Source organism: Polypterus senegalus, chromosome 12 (assembly GCF_016835505.1).
Source record: "Polypterus senegalus isolate Bchr_013 chromosome 12, ASM1683550v1, whole genome shotgun sequence".
NCBI lineage: Eukaryota > Metazoa > Chordata > Cladistia > Polypteriformes > Polypteridae > Polypterus > Polypterus senegalus.
In genome coordinates, this window is record NC_053165.1 from 64,139,129 (window position 1) to 64,166,663 (window position 27,535).

General features: G+C 43.9%; 1 protein-coding gene and 1 long non-coding RNA gene across 3 annotated transcripts in view; one reads left to right on the top strand and one right to left on the bottom strand.

The window, feature by feature from the left end:
- LOC120540832 (leucine-rich repeat-containing protein 43-like) overlaps positions 1–25,790 on the top strand; it is a 45,116-nt gene extending 19,326 nt beyond the window's left edge. The window contains exons 7-12 of one of the 2 annotated variants that reach the window (XM_039771916.1): positions 11,408–11,639; positions 13,581–13,720; positions 16,097–16,183; positions 20,788–20,991; positions 23,851–23,953; positions 24,279–25,790. In XM_039771916.1, coding sequence (XP_039627850.1) covers positions 11,408–11,639; positions 13,581–13,720; positions 16,097–16,183; positions 20,788–20,991; positions 23,851–23,953; positions 24,279–24,421 — 909 coding nt within the window. In that variant the 3' untranslated portion in view covers positions 24,422–25,790. Of the gene's footprint in view, positions 1–11,407; positions 11,640–13,580; positions 13,721–16,096; positions 16,184–20,787; positions 20,992–23,847; positions 23,954–24,278 lie in introns of both variants that reach the window. The other variant, XM_039771915.1, reaches the window with a different exon arrangement.
- LOC120540833 lies at positions 1,482–25,875 on the bottom strand. The gene is made up of 5 exons (XR_005635885.1): positions 25,790–25,875; positions 21,311–21,371; positions 6,833–6,947; positions 3,624–3,832; positions 1,482–2,237 (listed from the first exon to the last, which is right to left on the bottom strand). It is a non-coding gene; the product is annotated as an uncharacterized LOC120540833 (long non-coding RNA).
- Positions 25,876–27,535: the final 1,660 nt, after the last annotated feature.

Consider the following 27,535-nt stretch of genomic DNA (forward strand, 5'->3'; position numbering starts at 1 on the left):
TTGTCCAATAAAGAAATAAAGTCCAGTTATCTGAAAATAAAATAAAACTAGCCGAATCAAGACGACATCTCAGGACTGTGACCCTCCGGTCCTTTTTATTAAGCCAGTTTACTCCAATTGGCGGATTGATGAAGCAGTTTGCCGCTTGTTCAATCCTGGAGTGTCATAGTGGTCAGTAGCCACCTGAGGGCAGCACTTGTCCACCGAAGTGCGCGCACGCCAGCGAGTTGGCGCTGATACTCTCGCGTTCACGGAGTCGAATTTACTCATTTGGTGGAGAATATCAAATTATGAAAGCTGATCGTAATTAACCTATTTGTCTTTACTCTCTCACGGAGCTCGTAACGCCTCCACAGTCTCTTTTTTCCGTCAGTTTTACGCCCTGCTGGCAGTGCTTGCTGTGCAGATTCAGAGAGTCGTAGAGAATGAGTGGGAGAGACGCACGCCGTGTTTGGTACACCAACCTGCCTCGTGGTCATTGCGATAGGACGATTCACTTTTAAATGAAAGAATATACCTAACCGGAAACAGAGTGAAATGTTTTTAAGAAGGGCTTCGATAGCATAAAGTGCAAAGCAGACCGCCGCCTTTCGTTTTATAGCGCCTTTTATAATTAAGTTAGACACAAATGGACGCACCGAACTGATCAGTTTATTTCATAATAACTTTTATTGTTAAACACTGTAAGACAGACGCAAAGTGCTTAGCACTATTGCCTCGCTGGGTTAAAGTCCCAAAACGGTCACTCTCTGTGGGGGTCTTTGCTCATTCTCCTCCTGTCTGTTTGCATTTGCACAGACCAAAGGCAGGCTGGGATAGCTAGGATTGCTAAAGTATTTTTCTGACTCTTTCATCGTTTTATTAACACGCTAGCTGTCAAAGACAATTAATGGGATCATTTAAAAATATTTGCTGTGTCGTGCCCTACGTGTACCTTTCATCGCCTTTCCTCGTATTCGCGTGTCTGAGCAGGATATCTGAAAGCCTGCTTCTCACCTCCTCTCCGGTTCAGCCTGCACCTTTACACCTCCTCATGCGTCTCACACTTGCCCTTCCTTTTTCTTTGTGTTACCAAAGCCAAACTAACCAATCAAAATGCTCTGAGGGACTGGACACCCAGGCCGTAGTATTTTATTATATGGTAGATTACAACACAGTTTTTCTATTTAGAACACAGACAAGTGGAATGGTGTCAGTAGTGGGATTTGTTTGAAACCTCATTGTTTGAAGTCCAAGTTTTAAGTTAAGGCACACTGCCTGGGCAAGTTCTTTAGGCTTGGATTCTGTGGCTCTCTTTGAAATGACAATTAATAATAAACCTTTCTTATTTATAAAGCAGATGAAGATGTTTTTGGAGTTTACGTGATCCCTTTAATATCGGAAGGTTGCCGGTTCGAATGCCAATGGGGACTCTGCTCTGTTGGGCCCTTGAGCATGGCCCTTAACCTGCACTTGCTGAGCGCATTGAGCAGTGAGAAAAGTGCTATATAAATGCAAAGAATTTATTTGTTTATCTAGATACAGTAGATAGATAGAGAAGTTGTTGCTTAGGGGTGTTAAATTATGGATGTCAACACCTTTTGGATTTAAGGGCACTGCCAGGACCTCTGTGGTTCTCAACCCAAAACACCCTAATGATAGATCCTCGCCTGGCTACTCACTTTTAGGATTATTATTATCGTTGATGTTGTTGTGCAGGTAATTGTCAGATTATTATTTATGTTATCGGCGCTCAAGAGAACAAAACTAAAGCCACAAACCTGCCAATAAAGAAATGCACAGAAGCTGAGGAGCAGAGCATCAGAATCTGTGCATCCTGAAATCTGGAAAATGGCACGTAAGTTGTCAGATGCTAAGACCAAACATATGCGAAAAATAGAACTAGAAAACAAAACAGTTGGACAGTTGCGTTGAATCTGAGAGTTCATAAGTCAGATGTTGTTTAGTAAAAGTGCCACCCTAGGTGACCACCTAGCTCGTCTAAGTGGCAGAGCTGGCCCTGGTGCGCCGTTCACGTGTTCTTCCAGTGTATCCGTTTAGTTGGCAGCTCTCCATTGGCCCTGCAGTGGTCTGCCGTCCAGTCCAGGGCTGGTTCTCTCTTTGTGCCCGATGCTCCTGGGGGCTTCAGCTTCCCTGTGAATCCCAAATTTGGGGTCAAACTCTGTCTGGATTTTACTGTCGGCCCTTCTAGTTATGTTTTCTCTGACGCATCCGTGTTGTAATGGAGCGAGTGAGGGCTGCAAAAGAGGAAAAGTTAAAGGTTATATCCACGTTGTAAAGACGGTAAAAGACGTGTCGTATGGAAACTTGTAAACTTTAAAAGACGCAGCGTCCACAGCAGCTTAATGGTATGCAGCTTGAGGAGTCCGGCTGGTCAGTGAGGTTGTTGCCCATCGTAGCTAACCAGACTAATGAAAAACAGCATTCTTAGTTTAAAAAAAAAAATGGTTTTAAATTGAGGTCTGTTTTGTGTCAATTAGCAAAACTCAAAATGAAATTTTGAACTAAAGATCCTGCAAGTCATTGCTCACCTTTTTTTCTCAAAATTGGAGTCGTCTTCCTGATCATCAGGATTCCAGACCTCGTCTGTAACGTGCTGCCCTCGTTTGCATTGTTATTTGTTTGTTATTCACACACAAGTTAAAGTCCCTTTGGTGACAGGTAGCCGCCACTGTTGCATTGAATTCCCCACCCAAAGTCCTCCATCCTCCTGTTTTTCAGAAGCTGTTTAGTCCAAATTTAGGGTCTCCGAGGGCCGCAGCCTTTCCCGAGTGCTTAAAGCAGCTCCAGTGTGGGCTGCCAGTTGATCACGGGGAGCACTCAGGACCCCACCCATACTTATAAGATATGGGAGGACTGGGGAGCATGCAGGGATTTCACACAGGCAGGATCCATGGCAGAATTTGAACCTGGAACTCTGTGGTGGAGGTGCATCACCCTTCAAGACTTATTTTTAACGGGTGGGTGACCGGGAGTTGCACGTCGATTGAGACGTTGGCACTGAACCCGCAGTGTTGCGGTAAATGCCAGAGTCCAGAGCCGCTGAGCCACACTTCCGGCCCAGGACTATTGATGTGCTGTTCTGGTTTTGCTTTTTAAAATAGGTAAGCAAGCGTACGAATGAAACTGGGTGTCTCTTTTTATGTGTTCACACACTGAAGTGGCACCCGCAACGTTAAGTCAATAATAACCCCCTGGACCCCAAAGGGTTTCACCAGTGGTGTTATTAGGGAGGGCTTTCAGAGCTCCTCATCTTCAAGAGCCAAGCGCCCCTTTCCCCAAATTCTTTGTTGTGACATTCATGAAAGGCCGCATGAAAACTCCACTTGGGAAACCCAGCTATTCGACTGCATGAAAATTCACCACTGCTTTTCATTCAAATGTGTTTGATCGAGTCACGGCATCATCACTGGGGGAGCTGAGCCCCTAATAAGTGTTGAAGCCAGCAACGCCCCCAGTTTTTTCTTCTCCTTGATGCCGTTCTTCGTGTTCAGCTGAGTGGCTTTACTCTGCCACTTAAACAATGGAATGCACAGAATGTGTTCCCGCCTACCTGACCCGCAGTGTTTTTAAGCCCCTTCACAAAACATGGAATTAAAACAAAATGTTGCAACTCAACCCACCTGCATACCCGGAATTATTTGAAGGTCTGAGCGATGACATCTCTGGACCAGTGGAGGTGCCCATCAGCTGGTGTTCTATCATGGGCATCACTGAAGCTCCGAATGCAAAATAACAGGACATTCCTGAACCCTCTTCAGGGTCAAAGGGGAGGGGCCTGGAGATGACCGGTCAGTGGGGGCAGTGAAGTCAAAAGGGACACACAAATGAACTGAAAAGATGAATAACAGGCTAAAAGTACATAATATGGATTCCAAGTTTCTGTTTTTACCTTTTCAAATAATGAAGTATAAGCTGTGTGTGTGTGTTTTCTTTATTAATCCTTGTTTTTTTAATGCAGTGCAGATGTATAATATATCAGTAGACAATTGGGCGTATAAAGCATGGTACAGACAGGCAGTTATAGACATAGATACTATAACAGTGCTTTATGTCATATACTGCCTTTTATATCTGTCTGTCTTTCTAACTAGCAATGATATAGCTCCTTTCATAACTATCTGTCATCCTGCCTACTATTCTATCTATCGATCTATCGATCTATCGATCTATCGTCATATGAAAAAGTCTGGGAACCCCCCTCAGCCTGCATAATAATTTCTTCAACTTTCAACAAAAAAGATAACAGTGGTATATCTTTAATTTCCTAGGAACATCTGAGTACTGGGGTGTTTTCTGAACAAAGATTTCTAGTGAAGCAGTATTCAGTTGTGTGAAATTAAATCAAATGTGAAAAACTGGCTGTGCAAAAATGTGAGTCCCCTTGTAGTTTTGTTGATTTGAATGCCTGTCACTGCTCAATCCTGATTACTTGCAACACCAAATTGGTTGGATGAGCTTGCTAAGCCTTGAACTTTGTAGACAGGAGTGTCCAATCATGAGTGGTAAAATGTTTTTAAGGTGATCGACTACAAGTTGTGCTTCCTTCTCTTTGACTCTCCTCTGATGAGTGACAAACAGCATGGGATCCTCAAAGCAACTCTCAAAAGATCTGAAAACAATGATTGGTGAGTCTCATGGTTCAGGGGAAGGCTACAGAAAGCTAACTTAGAGGTTTAAACTGTCAGCTTCAACTGTAAGGAATGGAATCAGGAAATGGAAGGCCACAGGCACAGTTGCGCCTCCTCCTGCTCGCTTTATTCCCCCAACCCCGTGTTTGGCTTACCGGATATACAATTTAAAGAGATTGTTATTTTCATTGGAATAGTTACATATGCATTATTTTCACTTTTACTTTAGAACTTTTGTAAAAACAATACTTATCCTTTATTTGTGGCCCCGGGTGTGGTTAAATCTTTCTCGCTGGACGTATAACACTGCTCGCATTGTGAAGGAGTGGTGGCTGAACGCATACTAAAGAGATGTGGTCTATTCATCTGCTGGCTTGTTGCTGCTGCTGCCAAATATATAGTGAAGAAATAAATGTGAGAAGCAAACAGATTAAGGGTTGGGGAACCGTCCACGTATACTGTTGTACCAAAAAATGCTTCAGTGTGCACTGAAAAAACAGTGCAATTGACAACTGAGTTTGTCTAACAGAGGAATCTGTATGTTTTGAACCAGAAAAAGGTGGAAGGAGGGTTGACTTAGGGCGAAGGTTACAAAGTTGCTGTCATCAGGGAGCGATGGGAAATGACATCATCAGGGCTGGACGGGTGAAAAAGTTTCTTCCTGAGACAGAGCGATGTTTTCTGTTGAGGAATTCAAGGTGCGGGAGGGTTTCTATTGATGAAAAGAGAAAAGCATTAATACGCTGCCTTAAACCTCGCTCTGGTGTATTTTCATGCTGTGTTGGGCCCTTTGGCTGCCCACTAATTGTGCTTGTGTAATATATATATATATATATATATATATATATATAGGGAAGTCAAAAAGTTCCTGGAATTGTGATATTGCGGGAGAGTGACAGATCAGGTTACAAAATTGAGGAAATCATCTTCAGTTACGCTAGCATACAAATCCCCAATTTGCACATGAACTTGATGTTAGCACGTTGTTCGAACTGCGACATTGCGCCAAATGATTATGCACACGTCTACCTCAAACGGTAATTAAAATAATGCTACGTGCCAAAATCAATCCAGACCTGTTGTAACAAACAATGTGTGTGTAATCTGATCTCTCACTCTCCCGCTATATCACAATTCCAGGAACTTTTTCACTGTTCCTCGTATATAACACCTATTATTATCTAGCTATATAATTTTTTTTTTTTTCTGTGTATCTAATATCTATATGCCTTTCATCATCTGTCTGCCTGACTAATGCTATAAGACCCTGTTTCTTGGTTGCCCCTCCTTTTGCCTCCCAGTGTCACCCTCAGCCAGTCGCCTGCCCTGCCAGTTCTCGTATTTCTGGAGTGTACAAGCCATGGCACGTTGCAGTGAAGGGCATTGGGATGCTGTTTACGGAAAGGCGCTATGGAAATAAACATTTAACACACAGTATGGCTGTCTTATGGCTAAGGCTGTAAGGTTGTAATGTGCCAGTTCAGTGCCACCGATGTCTCCCTTTTTCGCCCTGGCCGTGTCCCGTTTTCTTCCATGGATCTTTTCTTGTGTGTTATGATTCAGCTTGTTATAAAAGCTCAACAATACCAAACCGCAAAAAAAAGGAGCAGGTGTTCAGCCTGCACAGAGCCAACAATGGGGCTAAGATTTTTCAAGATCAAAACCTCAAGAGTTGAGAGAGAGGAACCCTGAAACCACTGGCCCAGAAATAGCTAAAGCAGTGTCAGTCCCAGTCTTAGAATGTTTTAATGGTAATGTCGAAATGCTCACGGGTGTTTGCTTAATTTGTTTAAAATGTGAGAATCTGATAGCTGCAGAGATAAAGGACGATTCTGTTTAAAGCTAAATTTTAATGGAAATTATTTATTGCTCGGCTTTATCTAATCTGCAGGAATTTAGTTTTAGTCTCACTAGAAACAGAACTGGCTGATTTGACTTTTCATAACAAGGCCATGCCGTGTTCTGACTGTTCATATCTCACATCTGCATGTTTGACATGTGAACCTATGACTCTAAAGAACTTATAAGAGAAACTCAAAGAAACAGAACAGCAGAAACGCCGTCTATAAGAACTTTTGTATTACAAATTCCCTCGATTTTTGTGTATACTGTCTTGTTTTGAATTTTAAACTACATTTTTTTTTAAACAAAGACCCTCGAATGGTGGATTCATTTGCATATACTGTACGTCGTCAACTCACACTAATTGCCCTGAACTCCATGAATTCTTGGAAACTTGACGAATGGAACTACTAGTTGCATTCCTCTTCATTTGTAGCAGAGATATTAAAAATCCGGTGTGACCAGAAGGCAAACCTGAAATTGGAAACCCAAAAAATCAAAATTAAAAAACAAACAAAACCACAAAGTCCATTAAAAAAAGAATAATCAGAAAAAAGCACTTAAAGTAAACAGAAATTGAATTCCAAAGATCAAGTTTAACTATAGTGCTGAGGCAACAGCCATTACTTGCAGTGCTGGGTTTTAAATAGCAAAGGGGGCGCCACCCCCTTAAGTTCAACAGACAAAGGACAAGAAACATGACACACAGAACTGAAAACACTTAATACATTATAAAATAATAAAGGGAAAACATTAACATCACACAATAACCAAAGCTAACCAACAAAGAATAGCAAAACGTAGAAATAAACCTCAGCCAGAGGCCTGGAGCCAGAGCCCTGCTATCCTGTAACGTTGTCACGTTTGAATCGGCCAGTTGTGTGTGTGATGTAAATGTCTGGATGTGTTTATTTCATAATGTTGCCTCGTCCTACAGTACATGTCAGTTTCCAGGGTACCTGAGGGTCTTTTCCTATTCACTTTGAAAGATGAAAGTCACAGCCAAATGCAGCCGCTGACGCTGACTGGTGCCCCGGCTGACCACGGTGTCCACTTCATCAAATGAGGCAGCAGAGTTTTAGCCTCATTAAAGGTAAGGAAGCCCAGAGGAGTCCGAAGGTGAGCACTGCTGTGACGATCGGATGCCTGAAATTAAGACGCGAGCGTAAAATATTTATTGGGCTAGCACGTTCATTCCCCTCTCTTCTGTGAGTCTAGCAGGCAGATCATAAAGAAAAGCCTGAGGTGACATTTCTTTTTTTTTTTTTTTTTTTCTGGGGGAAGGTCGAACTAAACAGCAGGTTTAAATTTCTAACTCCCTATTCCGTGCAGCCAGCTCATTGTTACCCAGCATGGAAAAAACTGCTTCAGCATTCACGCCGGCTTCATTAGGAATTACTAGAGCGACACATTTCCACTTTAGCTAACGGGGTCACTTTTATGAATGTATGTGCCGCTCTGCCTAAGCAGTCATCAGAGGACCTCACATCTGCATGTGGCGGTAATGATGATGAGTACCAATCTTCACCTATCCATTTGTGGCTTTCTCACCGAGACCCCCAGCTTACAGCAGGCCTGGTGTGCACACCCCCTTTTCAACATATCATCAGTCTTGTTAGAGTTAAACCTGCAAGTACAGAGTATCATTGAGTTCTTGTTCTTTCTCAGATTTTCCGGTAAAGGATTTTCTTCTTCCTTCACGTAGAGATTCGTTTACACTTCTTATTCTTGTTGTTCTGGTTTTTCCACTTTTTAGGAATCTGTAATATGCTCCTTTGTCAACAAGAAAAATGCTGACCACCGAGCTCTTCGCTAATGTTTTTCCTTAACCTTCGCTCACAGTTTTCGGCAGATAACTATCAAAATTAGCTGGTCTTACACTCCAAACTGGTTTTTGATAGACCAGTAAATGCCACAGGGACAATGAGACTTTGTAGTGATCTTCAGATTAAGATAGCTGGTGATTCAGAAATAGGTTCCTGTTTTATGGTTGAATTATTCAATATGAAAGAACCATCAAATTAGGGAAGGGGTGACGTCCAATGACAGGAGTCAGAGGTTGTAGGGAACACTTAATGGAGGACTGACAGGCCAACTCAAACATCTAGACAGGCAAAGATCTTATCTGCTGTCTTAAGTTTCTTGTCAGGGAAGTTCTGGGGTGGCACTTATAGATAACCTCACACCATGGAGTAACCGCTGCCATGTGATGATAACCGTGTGAAGTTGCCAAGATGATATGCAATGTGTGCAACCATCTCTTGGATCTTATTGGTTTCAGTGCACAAATTGCAGAGCCAGTTGGTCATCACTTCTCCATTAATCGTTGAATTGTACGTATTGCAGGAGCACTCACGACGGCATGACTTTCTACATGACCCTCATCAGCTGGACAGACACACAGCTGCACAATCGGACTGCGCCCTTCCATTGAGTCCAGCATGTATCTCTCCAACACACTCTCAGACCCCAGCGCTAACAACAGAAAGTGGACATAGGGGGCTTCCCATTACGTTTACTGTTGAGCCCCCCTACTGTGCCTTAGGTTACTTTTTTTTCTCCCTGTAGATTTCTCTAGCCACAGATGTTTTGTTTAGAAAAGGCAAAGTCAGATGATAATTGAAAAGGCCCCTTGACGTTAAATACGATGGACACTTTGAGGAAATGGGTAACATCGGGCATCATGTGCCAACATAGCAACCTCTGTTCACAAAAATAGTGTCACCAATGCATGCCTCAAAACAGTTAAAAAAATATATCTACACACACTTAGTTAGACAATCCACTATTCAGATCAAGTGTACTATTCCCACTGTGGTCCTCCAGACCACCGGATTCCTAGCATTCTTAGCATAACTCATCCAATGTGGATGGTATCTGGTGGCAGGATGGGGTTTGTAGCTCCTCTTTTGTCAGTGTGACGCATGACATGACCAGTCCATTGGTACTTGTAATTCTTTGCATAGACAATTGGGGTCTGCCAGTAGAGACGTCTTCCTGCTCAAGCCTTTTGCGTTCTGCCTTCTGGTGGTAGAACTTATCAATTGGCGTTCCAGTTTGCTATTGATGGAGAGGAGCGTGTTGTCACTGCACAGGTCTTGCTGGTGTCGATAGTCTGGGGTTCTTCATCTTCTTCAGGCTGTCCTCAGTGGTTGTAATGGATGTCCAAATCACCAGCACATATCTGCCAATCAAGTTCTTTGAGAATCACGAGGCACTGATCAAGACAGTTGTGTCCACAGTGTTGTCATTGTCACTACATTGGCATCTGCAAAGCAGTTTCTCATCTTTTGCATCTTGGAGCAGTCAATGTGCAGTCCTCGAAGGGAGCTTGCGTGGCAGAACTGGGAGAGTACTGTTAAGGACTCTATAGATGTGCTTGAGATTAGGACTATGTTGTCACCTAAGTGCAGAAGGTTTAGCTCACACCTGTCAATGTTGACTCTGAAGTCATCTCCGTCATAAACCTGGCATCCCAAGAAGAGTTGGAGGATGATGGTATCCTTCTGGCATTAACCCCCCTTTTGGATGTGTACTGTGATAGGTTGTGTGAACAGCTGGATGGTGGTGCTGGTGTCACAGTAGCACTGCGCCAGAACATAGATGGACTTGACTTGTTGCCTTTGGAGTGCCTGTGCGTTCCATTCTCTGCCGTTTTTCAAAAGCCTTCTTGAAGTCGATAAATGTGAGTACCAGTGGAAATTGGTACTCCTAGCTTGTCTCGATCTGCAGCTCTCTGGATGTGGTCAGTGCAGCAGATTTTTTTGGAGCGTCCTGCTTGGATCTGAATATAGTTGAGGATCACCTTTGCAAAGATCTTGGAGATGCATGGGAGACCAATGGGGCATTACTTTCTGAATAGCCCATCTTACCCTTCTTGAAGATAAGCAAGAAGAAAAAGTGTTTAATTGATCCCAGGTGAATACTGTAGGTGTGCCAGCAGTGGGTTTGAGATATCAGTGGTGATATTGTCGTCCCATCCTGGTGCCTTGTCACTCTTGATTGCTACAATGGCATTCCTAACATCTGACTGTAGGGTTGGCAGTATTTCTTCTGGCTCTTCAATCCTTCGAAAGTCAACAGAGGACTGTACAGGGGAGAACAGGGGACTGTAGAATTCCTCAGCAATTTCCTTCATGGCTGGTCTTGATGTAACTGAGATGGCCTCAACCAGTTCTGCCTTCGTCCTTCAGATGCTTTAGTAACTTCTTCTCCTGGTACTCTTATGATGGCACCTTCATGGCAGAGTCTGTAAAAGAGAAAGGACTCCATAGAGAGGAGTTGGCATTGGTGAAGGAAAGTGCGGGTTGCCACTAACATACTTGCTTCTTGGTGGTGTGGTAGATGTGTTTGGGACATTGGAGATGGATTGTGTCTCCGGTGGTGTTCACTTGGCAAGCTTATTTTATATATTGTCACAAACATGCACATGGGAGGCAGCTAAAGGGCCTGAATGAGAGCAATTCCATGACAGACCAAGGGGTGGCAGTGTGCACTGACTCTTTCTCTCACTTCTTTGCAGACCAGTTATGGGAAATCCTGCCTGGCCCCGATGACATCACTTCCAGTTCCAGGCTCGATGACGTCATTTCCTCCGCTCTCCCTTAAAGCCGCCATCTTTGTGCTATCAAACCAGTTCTGTTGTGGACACCAGTCTGTACACATTGATAATATCCATTTTGCTGCCAGGAATAATACTGTATATGGATGGCTGCCACAAACCTTTTTGTGGCACATTTGTTGTGTTTATGACAATGTATATTCATTCATATATAACTAAAAGGCCTATGTTTTACTCTTAAACCTTCAAAATGACCTTATAAGGAGTGGAAAAAAGGATGTTCAATTGAAAGGAGGCTTTAATGCTTGTTAGCAATGTATTGGCTTCTGGTGGCATCATGTCACCCAATGCCTCATGTTCTCTTCTTTTGCAGGCCCTTGACACCAGTAAGATGGCAGAAGTGGCAACCGTTCAAGCAGAGAACACAGTGGCAATGGTTGAGAAGAACGGAAAAGACGCCGAGCGGCAAACAGATTCTGAGGAGAATGGAAAAGGACGTGAACATCAAGTAGGGATTGAGAAGAACCAAAAAAGTCCTGAACAGGAACGGGACACTGAAAAGAATGGGAAAGGCCCTGTGCATGGAGGCCCTTCTCCTGTCCCAGGTGAATACATCATTTGTTGATTGATACTCTGGTATTTCTATGAACATTTGGTCTGTTGGTGCAAGCGACTCTCTTCTTACACAATCTCCAACCACAACATTGACGGTTCTGGAAATTTGAGTACTTAAGTGTATCCCATAATGCACTGGTCCACAAAAACAACTGTACAGTATCATGTGTGCCAAATCCAAATACGTATTTAGAATGCATCTGCCAGGTAATGTTCTTGAGTGACATGCAATTTAAATTTGAAAATATTGTATCTTTACGGGCCTACTGAAATGACTTGACCATTTTTGATTTTTCTGCTATTACTTCCTCTGAGGAACGTCTCTGTTAAGAGTCCAGCAGTGGCCAACTGGCATGCTGAGACTCCACTTGGCTTGGTAATGCTTTTCCTTGTTGTTATTGTCCTAATGGAATGGCTTGCTGTGTTTATCACCAAAGTGAAAACATCCCAAGTTGGAGTCCAGAAATTGATTCCCCAGTGATATATTGCACCCTATTGTTTGAGGTCCCTCATTATTTTAAAGAATCCCAAAGTGTTTGTGCAGACACTTTTGAAGATCTGTCAAACTGCTGTCTCCGCTTCATTCAACTCTTCTTCAAATCTCTGATGTGAGGATGTTCAAAAATGCCTTCTGTAATCTTGGCACCACTGATCCAGTTAAATGAGCCATGAGTCCTGTTTGTGTCTTGTCCATCACTTAAACAAAGTTTTTCCCAAGTCCAGGTTTGATATGCCGACGAGAAAGGTCACCTTACTCTGGGTGAACCAGTAGCCTGACTACCACATCTCTCTTTCCTGGAAAGCCCGAGGTTTGTTTCAGTGTCTCTTTCCTATCATAGTGGTTCTTCTTCTCCCTCCTGTTCCACTTACACAAAAAAAAACACAACAGAATCAAATGTCATCAAGCTGCAGGCCAAGCAAAAATAAAGTCACCTTCCTCCCTACAGATATGCTTTCACGAAGTAACTCAATTTTCTTGTATGACTCGATCATGTGAGTAGCGTGTGCTGTCGGTGCAGCAGAGAATATATTTCTGTTAAGGAAAAGGACAATTTTCAAGCTGATTTTTGAGGAGTCCGTGAACAAGCGTCACTTAATCCACCCTGTGTTCATGGCCAAAAGTCACCATAACTGAACTAATGTATTAAAAAATATATTTATTTAAAAATATTTTTATATAAATGATGAAAATATGGAGGTTGGGTTACAAGGAAACTGAGCTTCTGTCATCATATTTGGGTTCATCATCATAAAATATGGCTGTGCACCACAATCCTTGGGACAAAATCATTGTTGACCAGCCATATGTTGCTTAGCAAACGTGAAGGAGACGCCAAGGGCACTGGTTCAAATTAAACACAGTATAAAAGTGAAAGTTTCCATCCACCTGTATGTCCTTGCAGACTGAAAATCTAATCGCATCATGAAGTGCTCACACATACCAGGCAGTCGTCCCAATGGCGCATTTCTACAGCTGTCTTTGGAAGTGTTGCGTCCGAGTCCAGTTGGATGAGATTTAAAATAAGAATGTGGCACAACCATTTCCTGTACAGTACTGACTAGAGGATCACCAGATTAGTACCAAGAGCCAATACAACACTTTCTACCGAAAACCAAATACTTAATTTGGTTTTTGACTTATGATTCTATTAAGACCCGAGTTGTTTTCCCTCTCAGATCTGAAGTTGACAGAGCTCCAGCCTCTCCCTTACAGTCCTCTCTTGTTAAATGCAGAAGTCGTAATAGTAGTCCAGGTTCACCCGAGAGTTGTTTCTAAAAGACATTCTGCTACCATTCACAGAGTGGTGAAGAGACATTGTGAATGACTGCCGTCAGCTAAATCAGTTACGCACACTTTGGCTTCTGCTTACTTTGCCTTTCTTTCACTCTCCTTTGTTCATGCTCCGGTGGTCCCATATCTCCTGAACCAGTGGACGTTCATATTACCGAAGCTCTGCAATGGGCAACTGTAATGGACACCAACTACAGGAGGGAGCACGTCATACAAGACCTTGCTGCTCTAAAGAAGTTCTTCTCTGGAAGCCTTCAGGTGTCACTCGTGGAGGAAAAGGTAACGCAGTACATGGCCGCAGCACAAGAGGGCGCTCATTTCTTCCCGATTCCCAAAATCCTTTTTGCCTAGAAGCCAGGGTTGTTATAATTTCACTCTCATTTTTAGTGTTTTTTAATGGTTCCTGGAGCTCTAAATATACTTTTGATATAATTTTTTAGGGTTTTCCACATGGTCATATTTGTGTTTTGTTTCAGCACGTCTTATTTTTTCCATTATCCTGCAATACTGTTTTGGGACTTGTGTGTTGTTTGTTTCTTAGGAGCGACATCAGGGGGCACAGATGGTGTGATTGATCAAGGGGTATAAAGGTCAACCTCTTGGAATTCCTGGATGTCCAAGTTTGGATTCGCTAGAAAGACTCCGCATTCTGTTTTTTGGCTTGCAAGGCTCTTTGGTTTTGAAAAATCATTACCGTCCTTGACTACGATCTTCGTCCAGTTAAATTCATTATTCCAGCCGTTGTTTCCATCTTTCACTTTGTCTTCCGTTCTTGATCACCTGGTTATGGCTTTCACCAACTTCACTCCTTCTCCTGATTCCATTAATAAGTCAGCTGCTGCCACGCGCAGTCAGTACACCAGCAAGGCCATTGCTCACAAAGTTGTTAGAAAACCCTGGTGTGGTAAAAAGTGTATGAGCTCAAAGCGTGTCTGTCCAGCTGTGTCAGACAGGATGTGTCATAAACTTCACTGAGATTAGCATCTTTGTTTAATTTCCCCACTTCCTGAGATGTTTTTAAAGTTAGTTGTATATAGTTTGGGTTTTTGAATCTGGCATGTCTTTCTCATTTGCAGGATGACAGTGTTATTCCCCTGTGTCAATGTTGTTTTTCTTATGGTTGCCGCCATTTTAGAAGTTGTTATGGGTGTTCATAACTAGAATGCGACCTAAGCTCAATTTTGGCTACATCAGTACTGTTGAGTTGTCGATTCCCTTCAGTCCCATCCAACGCACCCTGCATAGCGAGGTCTGCTGCCCCCTTGGTGGCCGCCAACTTCACACTTTGTTTCCTGTCTGTATAAACCAATCAGTGTATTTATGTCCACATTGTTAATTGGTAATGTTTCCCTGGGTACTTGTTACAATGTTCTGAGCTTGCACTTGATGCAGGGCGCTATACAGAAATAAATTGAGTTAACCCAAATGACCAGGCATCTCCTCCGGCCTGCATGGCACTCGGTCACTTGTTGTGTCTCCTGCCCAGCTGTCCTTTGGCTTCACCTCAGCAGGTTCTTTCAGTCTCACCTGATTAGTAAGACCCACTTAAGGCAAATCAGGGGGGTGGGCCTTAAGGCTATTCCAGCAGCAGTAGGGTACAAAGCGGGACACACTCACACCCAGCCCCACAAGGCCAATTTGGAATCACCAGTTTGCCTAATCTGCACATCTTTAGGGATGTGAGAGGAAAACCGACATGGAGAGAATGTGCAGCCTTAATACACACAGCGGGAAAGGACAGGATTAAAGGCCTGAACAACAGGAATCCACGAAGTGGCAGTGCTGCCCACTGTGCCACCTGCCTAATAAAGGTTTAATGTCACGTCGTAATTAGCACGTGAAGGGCTCGCACTCCATGCTAATGTTCTTCCTGCCCTGTATCCGATGCTTGCTGAGACAGGTACGAGTTTCCTTGGAGCCCTGCTAAAGATATGGTGGGTTAGAAAGATGGATGGATGGGTCATAATAATTAGTGTTTAAATGTTCAAATATGTTATTTTGGACAAGCCAATTGGGTCAAATGGTCTGTTTTCATCACATTTGCTGGAAATCACCCACAAGTGTAATGAAATCGATGAGACTCCCAAGAAGTCTGCAGGTGGCCTACCTTTCAGTAATCCCATCCGTCACATTCTGTTCTGATGAGAATATTTGAACAAGAAAAAGTGTTAAAGGGAATAAAGGAGTGACTCAAAGCCCTTTGAAGAATCTCAGCACTGTTTGACATCCATCATCATCATGATTGCTCAAGCTGCCACAGAATGGTCATTGCATAATCCCCTTGATGTTGTAATACTTCAGGGCCCGTATAGTAGCTGCATAGCGGCGTAGTAGGCAGCACTGCCTCCTCATGAATCCCACACCCTATGGAATTTCCAGGTTCTCACCCTGACATGACCACCTGTGAGTGTGTGAAGGACCTACAGTGGACTGGCATCCAGCTATAGGATTGGCGACAGCCCCTCATGACACTAAATTGGATTAGGCAAATTTGAACAAGATGTGTTATCTTCTTATATTTCTAAAAGTACAAGACCATTGGCACACAGTCAAATCCAAGCTGTGTTTGTGCCGTGTCTTTGCCACTTGTGAAAGCATCTCTATCTGATCACAAGTCCGCTGTTGAATATTTTTCCCCTTTTTCCTCTCTTACAGGTCCTCGCCTGGCCTGTTTCTCCTTCTGCTGCCGAGACCGCACCCTTGAAGTCATCATCTGCCAAGAAGGGAGGTGACAGGGACAAGGTAGGCCAAAGCCTTCCCACGGTATTCCGGGACCTCAGCCTCCAATTGGGGGCACAGTTACAGGTGGCAGAGGAGAGTGCCAGAATTGTGTAATGGCTGAGGGTGGACTATCTCCGCTATCACAAAGCACATTGAGCAAGTGGACAGTAGGCAGGGGGCACAAGCAGCACAGAACTTCAAACCAGCCTAGCCAGTTAAATCACGTTGTGTTTCTGTTTTTATCTAAATTGAAACGAAAACCGAAGATAATGGCTTCAAATGTCTCGCCACTATCACTGTCTTGGCTTTTTTCCGCAGGGTGCGTTGTTGGCAGTGTGACATTTTGAGTGACCGAGGGTGGTGACACCGTATGACCGCAGATCTTCTGCCAACAGGTTCTGGTCACAAAGGCTGCCACTGCTTTGCTGCCTCTCCTGTAATTTCAGTCCGATCAGGCGACCTTTTGAAAGCCACTGGAATGTGATAGAGCTAAAGGCGGCCACGGCTGAGCCTTCTGAAAGGAGAACAGCAGCAATTGTCATTACATGCTGAGCAAACAAGGCCTCAAGGGAAATGTTTACAAATGTTTCTGTGACCCCAACTTGTGTCTTTTTTTTTTTTTTTTAATTTAGCCTCCTTTATATCCAGTAATGCAGCATTAAAGTGGGAAAGGCAGGTAGTGGAGCCATCTAGTGGTCAAATATTGAGGGATGTAATGCTCTCCAGATTCCTTATGTGACCCTTGTGTGCTCGCTTTTTAGAAGTGTGTACTGCAGCTGAAAAGGAAAGGCACTATATAGAGAAAACATTGCAAGGTCGACATTTGACCATCTAGTGGTCAAATGAGTTGAGCTACAATGCACTCCTGATCACAATGTGACCCCCTGAATGCTCCCACTGTGTGCTGCACACACATAAAGGCCCTAGCAATTGTATTCAGCATGGAAAGGCGTTATATAAAATTATCATTGTAAGGTCGACAGTGGGGCCTTTGGTCAAATAATTAGCCGCAATGCCCCCCTGACTCTCATTCTCTGAGACCCCTGAGTGTCCGCATTGTAGAAATGTGAGTGCTCTACCCAATAAGGAAATGACCATTGAGAATACAATACAATACAATTTATTTTTGTGTAGCCCAAAATCACACAAGAAATGCTGTAATGGGCTTTAACAGGCCCTGCCTCTTGACAGCCCCCCAGCCTCGACTCTCTAAGAAGACACCAAAAAACTCCCAAAACAAATATTTGTTGGGGAAAAAATGGAAGAAACCTTGGGAAAGGCAGTTCAAAGAGAGACCCCTTTCCAGGTTGGGCGTGCAGTGGGTGTCAAAAAGAAGGGGGCCAATACAATATAGTACAATACACAGAACAGAACAAATCCTCAATACAGTATACAAATAAAAATTTTAGAAGTACAGAGTAGAATTTAACACGGAAGGTAGATGATATCACATAATGTGATTTGGATTTGTTTAGACTCTTGGAGACCTCATTCATCAAGCTGCCTACCCCATTTGGCCATTCCACAGCTGAAATAGTGCTAATCCAATGAAAGGACCCCTCTTTCCCACGATTCCTGCGATCTTTCATCAGGGATGACGTTACCTTAGGCAGGCAAAACAACTTGGCAGGTGGGCCATGGCACCAAGTGCCACATTTAAATACCGAGAAGAGAAACACAATAGATGAAGATTAGTATTCAATTATAACTATCATGTTACTTATGTTTTAGTGCTAATGACTAACACCAGAGATACAGTCTGTACAGTTAATCAGCAGCTCTAGTCAGGGTGTGCTAAACTGAAGTAGTGAGTCATCAGCCGGAATTTAAAAGCTGAGACTGAAGGAGCATCTCTTATAGTAGCAGGCAGACCAGGCCACAGTTTAGGGGCTCTGTAACTAAAAGCTCAACCTCCCACTGTTATTTTATTAATTCTTGGAATCATAAGCAGACTGGCTTCTTGAGATCTTAATGTGCACTCTTGTTTATAAGTCATGATAAATTCTGACAAGTAAGCCGGACCTCGGCCATTTAATGCTTTATATGTTAAAAGGAGGATTTTGAAACCTGCCCTAAACTTAACCAGGAGCCAGTGTAAGGATTTAAAAACTCCTTGTTATGTGTTCGTATTCGCATTGCAGTAGTCAATCCTACTAGAAAGAAATGCATGAATTAATTTTTCAGAATTCTGTTTATTTAGAAAGCACCTTAATTTCCCAACATTTTTAAGTTGGAAGAAACATGATTTGGACAACTTTGTAATATGTGCTTTAAATGAAATGCTACAAAATACGACAGTGAGGCTCTCTAGTGGTCAAATGTCTTGCACCCCGACTCACTGTGGCACCACTGAATGTGTCTACTGTAGCCATAAAGGTAGTAATAATTTTGAAAGGCACTATATAGAATGAACATTGTAGGTTCAACAGTGGGGCCCTCTAGTGGTCAGATGTATGGTATCCTGACGTGCTAGAAATGTGTGCACAGCAGCCATTCAGGTTGTAAGAATGGAAAGGCACTATATAGAATAACCATTGCAAGGTCAACAGAGGTGCCCTCAAGTGGTGAAAGCATTTAGATGCCATTGCACCCCAGAATTGGTTCAGCGCATTGTAGAAATGAGGGCGTAATTCGGCTTCACCCTTAAATGACTTGGATTCATTCTAGAAAGGCGCTATATGGCATCGACTTTCTGAAACAGCTGTATTTGCTGTTCCCTCCTGATTTTCAACACCTTCTGAACCAAATGTGACTTATACCCAATTCAAAATGACAAGCCATCCCTGTTGGGAGATGCCCATAAAAACTGACATTGGTATAATACAGCACTGACTGTATTCACCCAATGCCATCATGTGGGCCAGCAAGAAAAATGACTTGGCACTTTTGGTGAGGGTAACATTAACAAGTCCAAGTCAAGTTTAACATATTATAAAACAAGGCAGCCTTGAGAATGTTCCAGAAGCGGAGAGGAAGCAAGTCATTCTACTGCGGTGTGGACTTTGACTTGTGCACACAAAATGCTGGCTGCTTCCAGCTCTCTGCAAGTCCCGTGGTGTTGATGTTTACGGGCATTTCACCAATGAAGCTCCTCGGTTATTTAACTCATTCAGCTTGGATTAGCATGCAGTGTGGCCAGGCGTTCATGATATTGACCATCCTGTCTCTGTGCTCCAGCACTGGCTTGAAAGATGATGGTGCTCACTTTAGAGTGTGGCTTCATAACATAAAATTAGTTTTTCATTTATTTATTTTTACTGAACCCGCTCCAGTGCCAGTACCCTACCCTCTGGGTGCCTACTGTTCAATAGCCACAAAGTGCCCTAACACCTCTGTCCAAAATGAAGCTTCATCCACCACTAGCTCCTTTGCCTTCTGGTAAACCACTGGGCCTTGGCAGCCTCCCTTTGTGGGGTTAGTTTTATTGTTTAACCATTGAAGGCACTATATAAAATGCACATTGTTCAAGTGAATTGTGATCTTCCGGTAAGCCCGTTCTGTAAGTGCGCTCCCTCATTTTCTTCCCTACTGCACTTTGTTTAATTCATACCAGGATGTTATCATCTGTTTATTAAATAGGTGCCACAGTCATGGCACAGATAAGATAAATGAGTAAATTCATTGGACTACAAGAGGAAGTGGAGCAGTATGCAAAAACTGAAGACAACCATGCAAAGTAATGCCAACCAGCCTGGGCAGAGGACTAGTATGGCCTTGGCAAGAAACACCCTACATGCTCAAGCAAGATTGTTATTAACTGGTTGTGACCAGAATTAATTCTACGAGCACAAACTGACCTTAAACTGGCGTCTTCTGTACCACTTACAGTTCTAAACCTCAATCTGAGTGTGAAACTCTAGTCCAGTTAAAATTCCACCACCCCAACAGAAGAGGGCAGCATAACCTGATTTTATAGGAAGGTTTTTTATTGCCTCAGCAGCAAGGGGGCAGCACTGATCACCACCAAAACACTGAATTTAACCTTGGCTCTCCTCCACCACTTACAGGAGGGGCAGCACTGAGCTTTCACAACAGTCCAATCTTAAAACTTGGATCTCCTGCGCTATACACTTCTCCTCCAGGGGGCAGCACAGGCTGATCTTAAAACTTGGGTTTCCCTCACCGCAGACCAACCAGTTTGATTTCAACTTCTGATCCCCTACAGCTCAATTCCTCTTCATCTCCATGGTGGGGTGGTGCTAACCTCACACAAGTCTGATCTCAATCTCTGTCCTCCTTCCTCTCACAGACCTCCACCTTAATAGTGGTAGACGGTGTTAACCCACCCACCACGGTGCTCTACACCACCGCTTTCCCTTCTACTCCTCATTCTTTCGCTTCAACACAAGATGGTAGTGCTGAGCTCCCCCTTTAGACTTCAGTCGTGGACACCAGTGACATTCCCCCTTTTAGTGTTCCTGAGCCTACTCATCCATGGCTGCTCCAAGTAAGGGCCACTTTAGCCTCGCCTGTCCCTGCAGTGCACCACCCAGTTTGGGACAAAATGGCCATCCAGTAGCCCCCCTGCACTGTTAGCCCTCCATGGCGCTCCTCAGCCCATCACAGCCTTCACCTTATGGTTTCCTGAAGCTGATAGGTTTTCCCCCTCATCTCTCCTCTTTCAGTCTGCAAAGGGCAAACAAAAGGACAAAAAGAAAGAGCCCCCCTTACAACTTCGCTACGACCCTCCCATCCTGCAGACCCTGGGCTCAGTCACCATCAAGTTGGACAGTTTTCTGACGGGTGAGCAACACCTCGATGTCATCTGTGACATGGGCATCCTGATGAGTGAGCCACCCGTGGAGCCGCCAGCCGTGAAGGACATCAAGGTACCAGGGATGGGAACAATGAGGGCGAGGGGAGCGGAGTAACGTCTGGACACCTTCAGATTTAAAGAGCGAGCTGCACTGTGTCACCAGGGCCTGGTCACTCTGATGAGACAGTAACAAGCTGAGCAGATCCTGGCAAAACTTCAGACAGGGAGTGAAGAACAGAAAAGACACTTTATACCATTGATGGGCCGAAAGGGTCTTCTCCTGCACTGGTGTGCACTTGTAGGATAGCCATATGGACAGAATGCATGTGGCAGAACTATACAGCGCATGAGAGCAAAGGCACTATATAAACATAAAATACAATTCAACATACCCATCATGGACCTCGGGCACTGTTGTCTGCCTTGTGTCTGGTGCTGCCGCCCCTCGTGACCCTGAAATGGATGAAAATAGAAAAACAAGCACTGAGTAAAATAAAGAGAGAGAGAGAAGGGTAAAGTGATAATGACAGTAGAATAAGAAATGAAGTCATTAATAGAAAGGCACTGTATAAAAAATGACATAGGAGCGAAAAGATAATAATGGACTATAAATTAATAATAAGAGACGGAGGAAAGATAAGGAAAGGAACTACTTAAGGATCAAGAATGTGGCGTTACACTCTCTGTCAGTCTGTCTGTTAGGCTCTCTAGAATTTATGTATGTATATATAAGTATTTATGTATGCATGTATATATGTATACTGTATGTATACACTCACCTAAAGGATTATTAGGACCACCATACTAATACGGTGTTTGACCCCCTTTCGCCTTCAGAACTGCCTTAATTCTACGTGGCATTGATTCAACAAGGTGCTGAAAGCATTCTTTAGAAATGTTGGCCCATATTGATAGGATAGCATCTTGCAGTTGATGGAGATTTGTGGGATGCACATATAGGGCATGAAGCTCCCGTTCCACCACATCCCAAAGATGCTCTATTGGGTTGAGATCTGGTGACTGTGGGGGCCATTTTAGTACAGTGAATTCATTGTCATGTTCAAGAAACCAATTTGAAATGATTCGAGCTTTGTGACATGGTGCATTATCCTGCTGGAAGTAGCCATCAGAGGATGTGTACATGGTGGTCATGAAGGGATGGACATGGTCAGAAATAATGCTCAGGTAGCCCGTGGCATTTAAACGATGCCCAATTGGCACTAAGGGGCCTAAAGTGTGCCAAGAAAACATCCCACCACCATTACACCACCACCACCAACCTGCACAGTGGTAACAAGGCATGATGGATCCATGTTCTCATTCTGTTTACGCCAAATTCTGACTCTACCATTTGAATGTCTCAACAGAAATCGAGACTCATCAGACCAGGCAACATTTTTCCAGTCTTCAACTGTCCAATTTTGGTGAGCTTGTGCAAATTGTAGCCTCTTTTTCCTATTTGTAGTGGAGATGAGTGGTACCCGGTGGGGTCTTCTGCTGTTGTAGCCCATCCGCCTCAAGGTTGTGCGTGTTGTGGCTTCACAAATGCTTTGCTGCATACCTCGGTTGTAACGAGTGGTTATTTCAGTCAAAGTTGCTCTTCTATCAGCTTGAATCAGTCGGCCCATTCTCCTCTGACCTCTAGCATCAACAAGGCATTTTCGCCCACAGGACTGCCGCATACTGGATGTTTTTCCCTTTTCACACCATTCTTTGTAAACCGTAGAAATGGTTGTGCGTGAAAATCCCAGTAAAAGAGCAGATTGTGAAATACTCAGACCGGCCAGTCTGGCACCAACAACCATGCCACGCTCAAAATTGATTAAATCACCTTTCTTTCCCATTCTGACATTCAGTTTGGAGTTCAGGAGATTGTCTTGACCAGGACCACACCCTAAATGCATTGAAGCAACTGCCATGTGATTGGTGGATTAGATAATTGCATTAATGAGAAATTGAACAGGTGTTCCTAATAATCCTTTAGGTGAGTGTATATTTCTATGTATTTATAATATAGATACAGATACAAAACATCATTTAAAGTAAAAAGAATTAAAATCATAGAAATAAGAAATGAAAGGATAAGAGACTTTATATAAAATAAATGATTAATATACAAATTTAACTTTGATTAAAGGCGATAAAGTAATGCAGAAAGAAGGATAGCAAAAGGCACTATGTAATGTGAAAACTTAATACTACAATAGCATAATGATATAAAACCAAGATTCCATATCTTGAAAAGTGCTGCATAAGTGACATAAGTCCAAAACGTCTATAACAGATGCTGTATTAAACGCCCACGAGGCGCTGTATGAAATAAGGAGCGTGATTAAAGGCACCATATAATAAAGAGAAAAACTCCATATGGTTGATAGATATACTGTACAATGCCAGCCCTGTCTGTTTAAGACAGATAGATGTGTAAGGCGCAATATACAGGATAGATTAATAAATAGAAATGGCGCTGTATGACAGCTAGATGTTCCATTAAACTGGCCTGGTGAAGGCACCCTCTGGTGGCCGGGTGTCCTTTCCAGGCTCATAGACACCCCGGTAGAGGCTTCGCCCCCAGAGCCCAATATAAGGTGGACAAACAGGAATGGCGTCCTATATTAGGAGGGTGGACAGTCCTTTAGGTCTCTTTAATATAACGCCAATGTTGTTCTCAGCTTGAGGGGCAATGGAGACTTTTGGGTGGCTCATTCATCCGTTGGTAGTCATTCATCTGCTCTCAGAGTGCTCTCTGTGTTGGTGGCCTGAGGTGCAGCTCCTCCATCTCCCAGGCTCCTATCGCTCTAACGTGACATTCCACCATATGTTGGGCATATTAAAGGGTGATGAGCTGTCACTACCTGAGTGGTCTGCTTGACAGTGGTCCCTTGTATTTTTCACTGTGTGATTTGAAATCCTCTTTAAAATTTATTAGCAGGAAGGAAAGAAAGTGAAGGAAGAGAAGAAAAAGGATGACAAAAAGACCCCAAAGGCTGGACGGGGTAGTCCTGGGAGTTCAAAGAGCACAGGCTCAGCTAAGAGTAAGTGATTGTGTTGGGTCTGCCCTGCGGGCGCTTGCATGCCACCTTTTGCCCCTTGGGCTGCCAACCTGTGTTAATCGTCTCCTGCGCTGTTGCCTTTGCCAATTAGATGGCAGGCTGTGTGTCTTGGGGCCCCCCGGGAGCTGAGCTCCGGCCGTAATCAAAGCCTGTAATGTGGGTGTGTAGCCCAGCACTGCCAAATGAGCCATTTTTCAGCGGTGCTCTCATTGCCTTCCCTGTAGACAGGGTGCAATAACCAGTGCTGGAGCCTTGAGCATTTGATACAGACTTTGCTGATGCCATCTTGGTATTTTTTATATTTCAGCAAAGGGAAAGGCAAAGGAGAGCAGTATGCCAGAGCTGAAAGAAGAGTCGCTTGCCAGTTCACCTGTTCCTCTCAGCGTGCCATTTCACATGCAGCTCTTCCAGTGGCAGACAGCAGCAGATGTGGAGTCTGGAAAAATATGAAGGGGGCACCACAGCTTACACAAAGCAGCTTTGCCTTTCTCTGTGTATATCCTAGCACCACATCTGGATGGGCACTGGGTACAGGCACACACAACTGGAATCCAGACATGCAAATCCTTGGCACATGAGAGGAATGTAGAAGAGCAAGAGAAAGGTCCACACACATTGCCCTGGACCAGAAGTTGATCCTGGTGCACCAGAGGTAGGAGTGCTAAACATTGTGCCACCCTGAATTCCCGGGGCATCATTTGTTAATCTGAAACAGAAAGAAATGCATTGGCAGGCACAGTGTTTAACACTGCCACCCTCAGCCATCTAGACCATGGCTCCTGGATTCAGGTCTCTGATGTGTCATGTTTTCATGTTCTCCCAGTATCTCTGTGGGTTTCCTCTTGTTTACTCCCACAGTAAGCTGGCATGCAGTTTAGGTTCACTGGGACTTACAGGTGGGTCTTTCTGCCAGTTCCTTGTCTCCAATACAGTGGCCCCACCAAAGCTGCCCACTCCCTGGGACTCAGCAATGAAACTTGGGGTGCAGGGTGTTGCGTATGGAGCAGTTTAACATGGCATAAAAAAGCCCTCCATATGCGGGCAGGCAGCTCCTGTTGGCACGAGGCTGTCTGAGTTGTCCCGAGGCTTTATGTTTATTTATAAAGTGCTTTTCACACAGGTGACTCAGCTCAGTGAAGGCGCTCAGCCACAAATGACTGCGGAACATACATGTCACATCCGGGCTGGGGTGTGCCATGATGGGGGACAGTGTCACCTTCAAATTGTGTCAAGGCTGATTTTGTGGAGGTGGACACTGGTGAGAAGTTGCTATTCCTGTAAATGTCTGACTTGTTAATAAAAAGATCAAGCGATTTGAGGGGGTCTGGAATGTCATGTGAAAGAAGAGTGTATACAGTGTATGAGATGAAAGGCACTATACAATGGACAGCAAGTTGATGGAAAAACCGTCTACAATAGGAAGATCCATAGGGAGATAGGAAAGTCGCTGTATAACAGGCAGGCATGAAAGTCAGCAGTCAAGGGAAAGACATAGAGTTCACCAAAGTCACTGCTGAAAAGACAAACAGACAGACAGGCATGAAAGGCGCTATACAAAAGGTAAATAGAGAGCTCATGAGAGGCACCAGTGAATCAATGGACAATCACAAAAGGTTCTGCATAACAATCGACATGAATGAAAGGCGCTATACAGTAGCTAGATAGGCGGACATCAAAGGCACTATACAAGAGATAGTTCATGGGAGACTTGAAAGGCACCATATAATGGATAGACAAATGTGAAAGCTATATACGCAGTAATGATAAATAGATGGGACCCTATTGCTGCTCTCGACGTGACACAGGCTCAGTACTTACTTTATCGACTCCATCCATCTATCTGTAACCTTCAGACCCCTGATAGATTGGGTGGTGCTCTTTTTTTTTCTTTTTTTCTTTTCTTTGGGACCTCCTTTGCATTCCTACAGCAGGTGTGACACTTGTGTCCCTGATGTGATCCCCTGGACTTGACGTCTTTGTGCCTTTTCTCTCTCCACATTGTCCCGCCAGTTTTCCTGGAAACTTGAAGAGTGGCTTTTGTGTTTATTTAGTTGATAACTTAGCCAGTTTGAATAACAATCGAAACGTGTGGTGACGCCTACAGTACACTGAATCAGCAGCTCACAATAGCTGTCAGTCTGTGGTTGTCAAAAGGGCACACTAGGTGTTCATCAGACATAGGTGCCAAGGGTCAGGCCTTGGAGGTGTAAGTAGGGATCTGAACAAGTGGACCCTCAGTCTCTTTGGAAAACCTGCTGAAGCTCTTTGTTAAAGTCTGACCATCCTGAGGTGCTCTCCCACCATTGAAGTGCCACAGCCAAGAAGACTTTACAAGCCAGCACATTAGATGCCCTTTAGAGACCACCCATATTAGGTTGCTGCATGTTGTGTGGGCAGACTTGAATGTTAACCACAAGTAGCACAGTGAAGTGACCTGCGCAGTTTGTGCTAACTGAGCAGGGACTCGTCTTGGATTTGGGGGTCTCGCGTATTCTGATTTTTCCACAATTGCCAGCAAGAAGTTCTGTACATGACAGAGGTGTTACGTTTTGCTAGAGCTATTTCTTTATTGAACGTCATTTATAATCTACTTGAATATGACAGATTATAAAAACTGGATGAAGAGAGTTGGAGAGATTTACTTTATTGTAAACTGAGGGCAGCTGCTGCCCATGTTAACTGTCCCACTTATGTCCTCTCTCTGCCCTGTGAGCTGATGCCAGCATGTGTCTCGTTCTCCCCGGCCGTCAGGTTTTTCAGGATTTTCCTGAGAATTTGAGGTATGCGCCTGCCGAGCTCTTCTCTGTGACCTTGACTTGCCGGTCTCACTGCTGTGTGGTTTGTTCCTCACGTTGGCTCTGGTTGCAGGTGTGCCATGGCGAGCTGCCATTTGGCCTGGACAGAGGCTCCAGTATGCTTCAGATTTCAAGCCAATCTTACTATTGTCAATACGAGAGTCCCTAATTCAACAAATGACAAGTCTCCTTGATGTTTGGTGTTCTGTTTCAAACCAGAGTGATAATGAACATACTGCTGGGAAAAGGGTGGAAGCCCTGCATAATTACCACCAGAAGTCAATGAGCAGCTTTTCACTCAATGGCATGCATAACAATGCACTCTAATGAGGCCTTTTAAGGACACAAAATGGAGGAAGGCTTAGATAAAGCAATGCAGATGTCAGATAACAGTTTTAAATACCAGTGGTGGTTTCATAATACTGTGGGAGGCGAGGAAAAAAAACAGGTTGTTGCGCAAATCTGTGCAGACGCACAAAGCTGGCATTTCTTGGCGTGGATTTGCTGTGACTTGCCAGTCTGTGCTCCAAAGGCATTCCCTCATTTAACTCACCTGCTCGTTTGGACCTTCTTCTCTGATGGGTGCCATCCAGGTTACTAACCGGCTGTCAGCCATTCATCTGTAGGGACGGATTGGGCAGGCGGGTGTCTCAGAGAGAGTGCAAGAGGGTATCGGCAGAGTTGAGGTCCTCAAAGGTGCGAGGCCCACCCGAGCTGCGTCTCTTTGGAGTCTCCTTTGTATGTTTATAAACAAGAGCAGCAGCTTCGC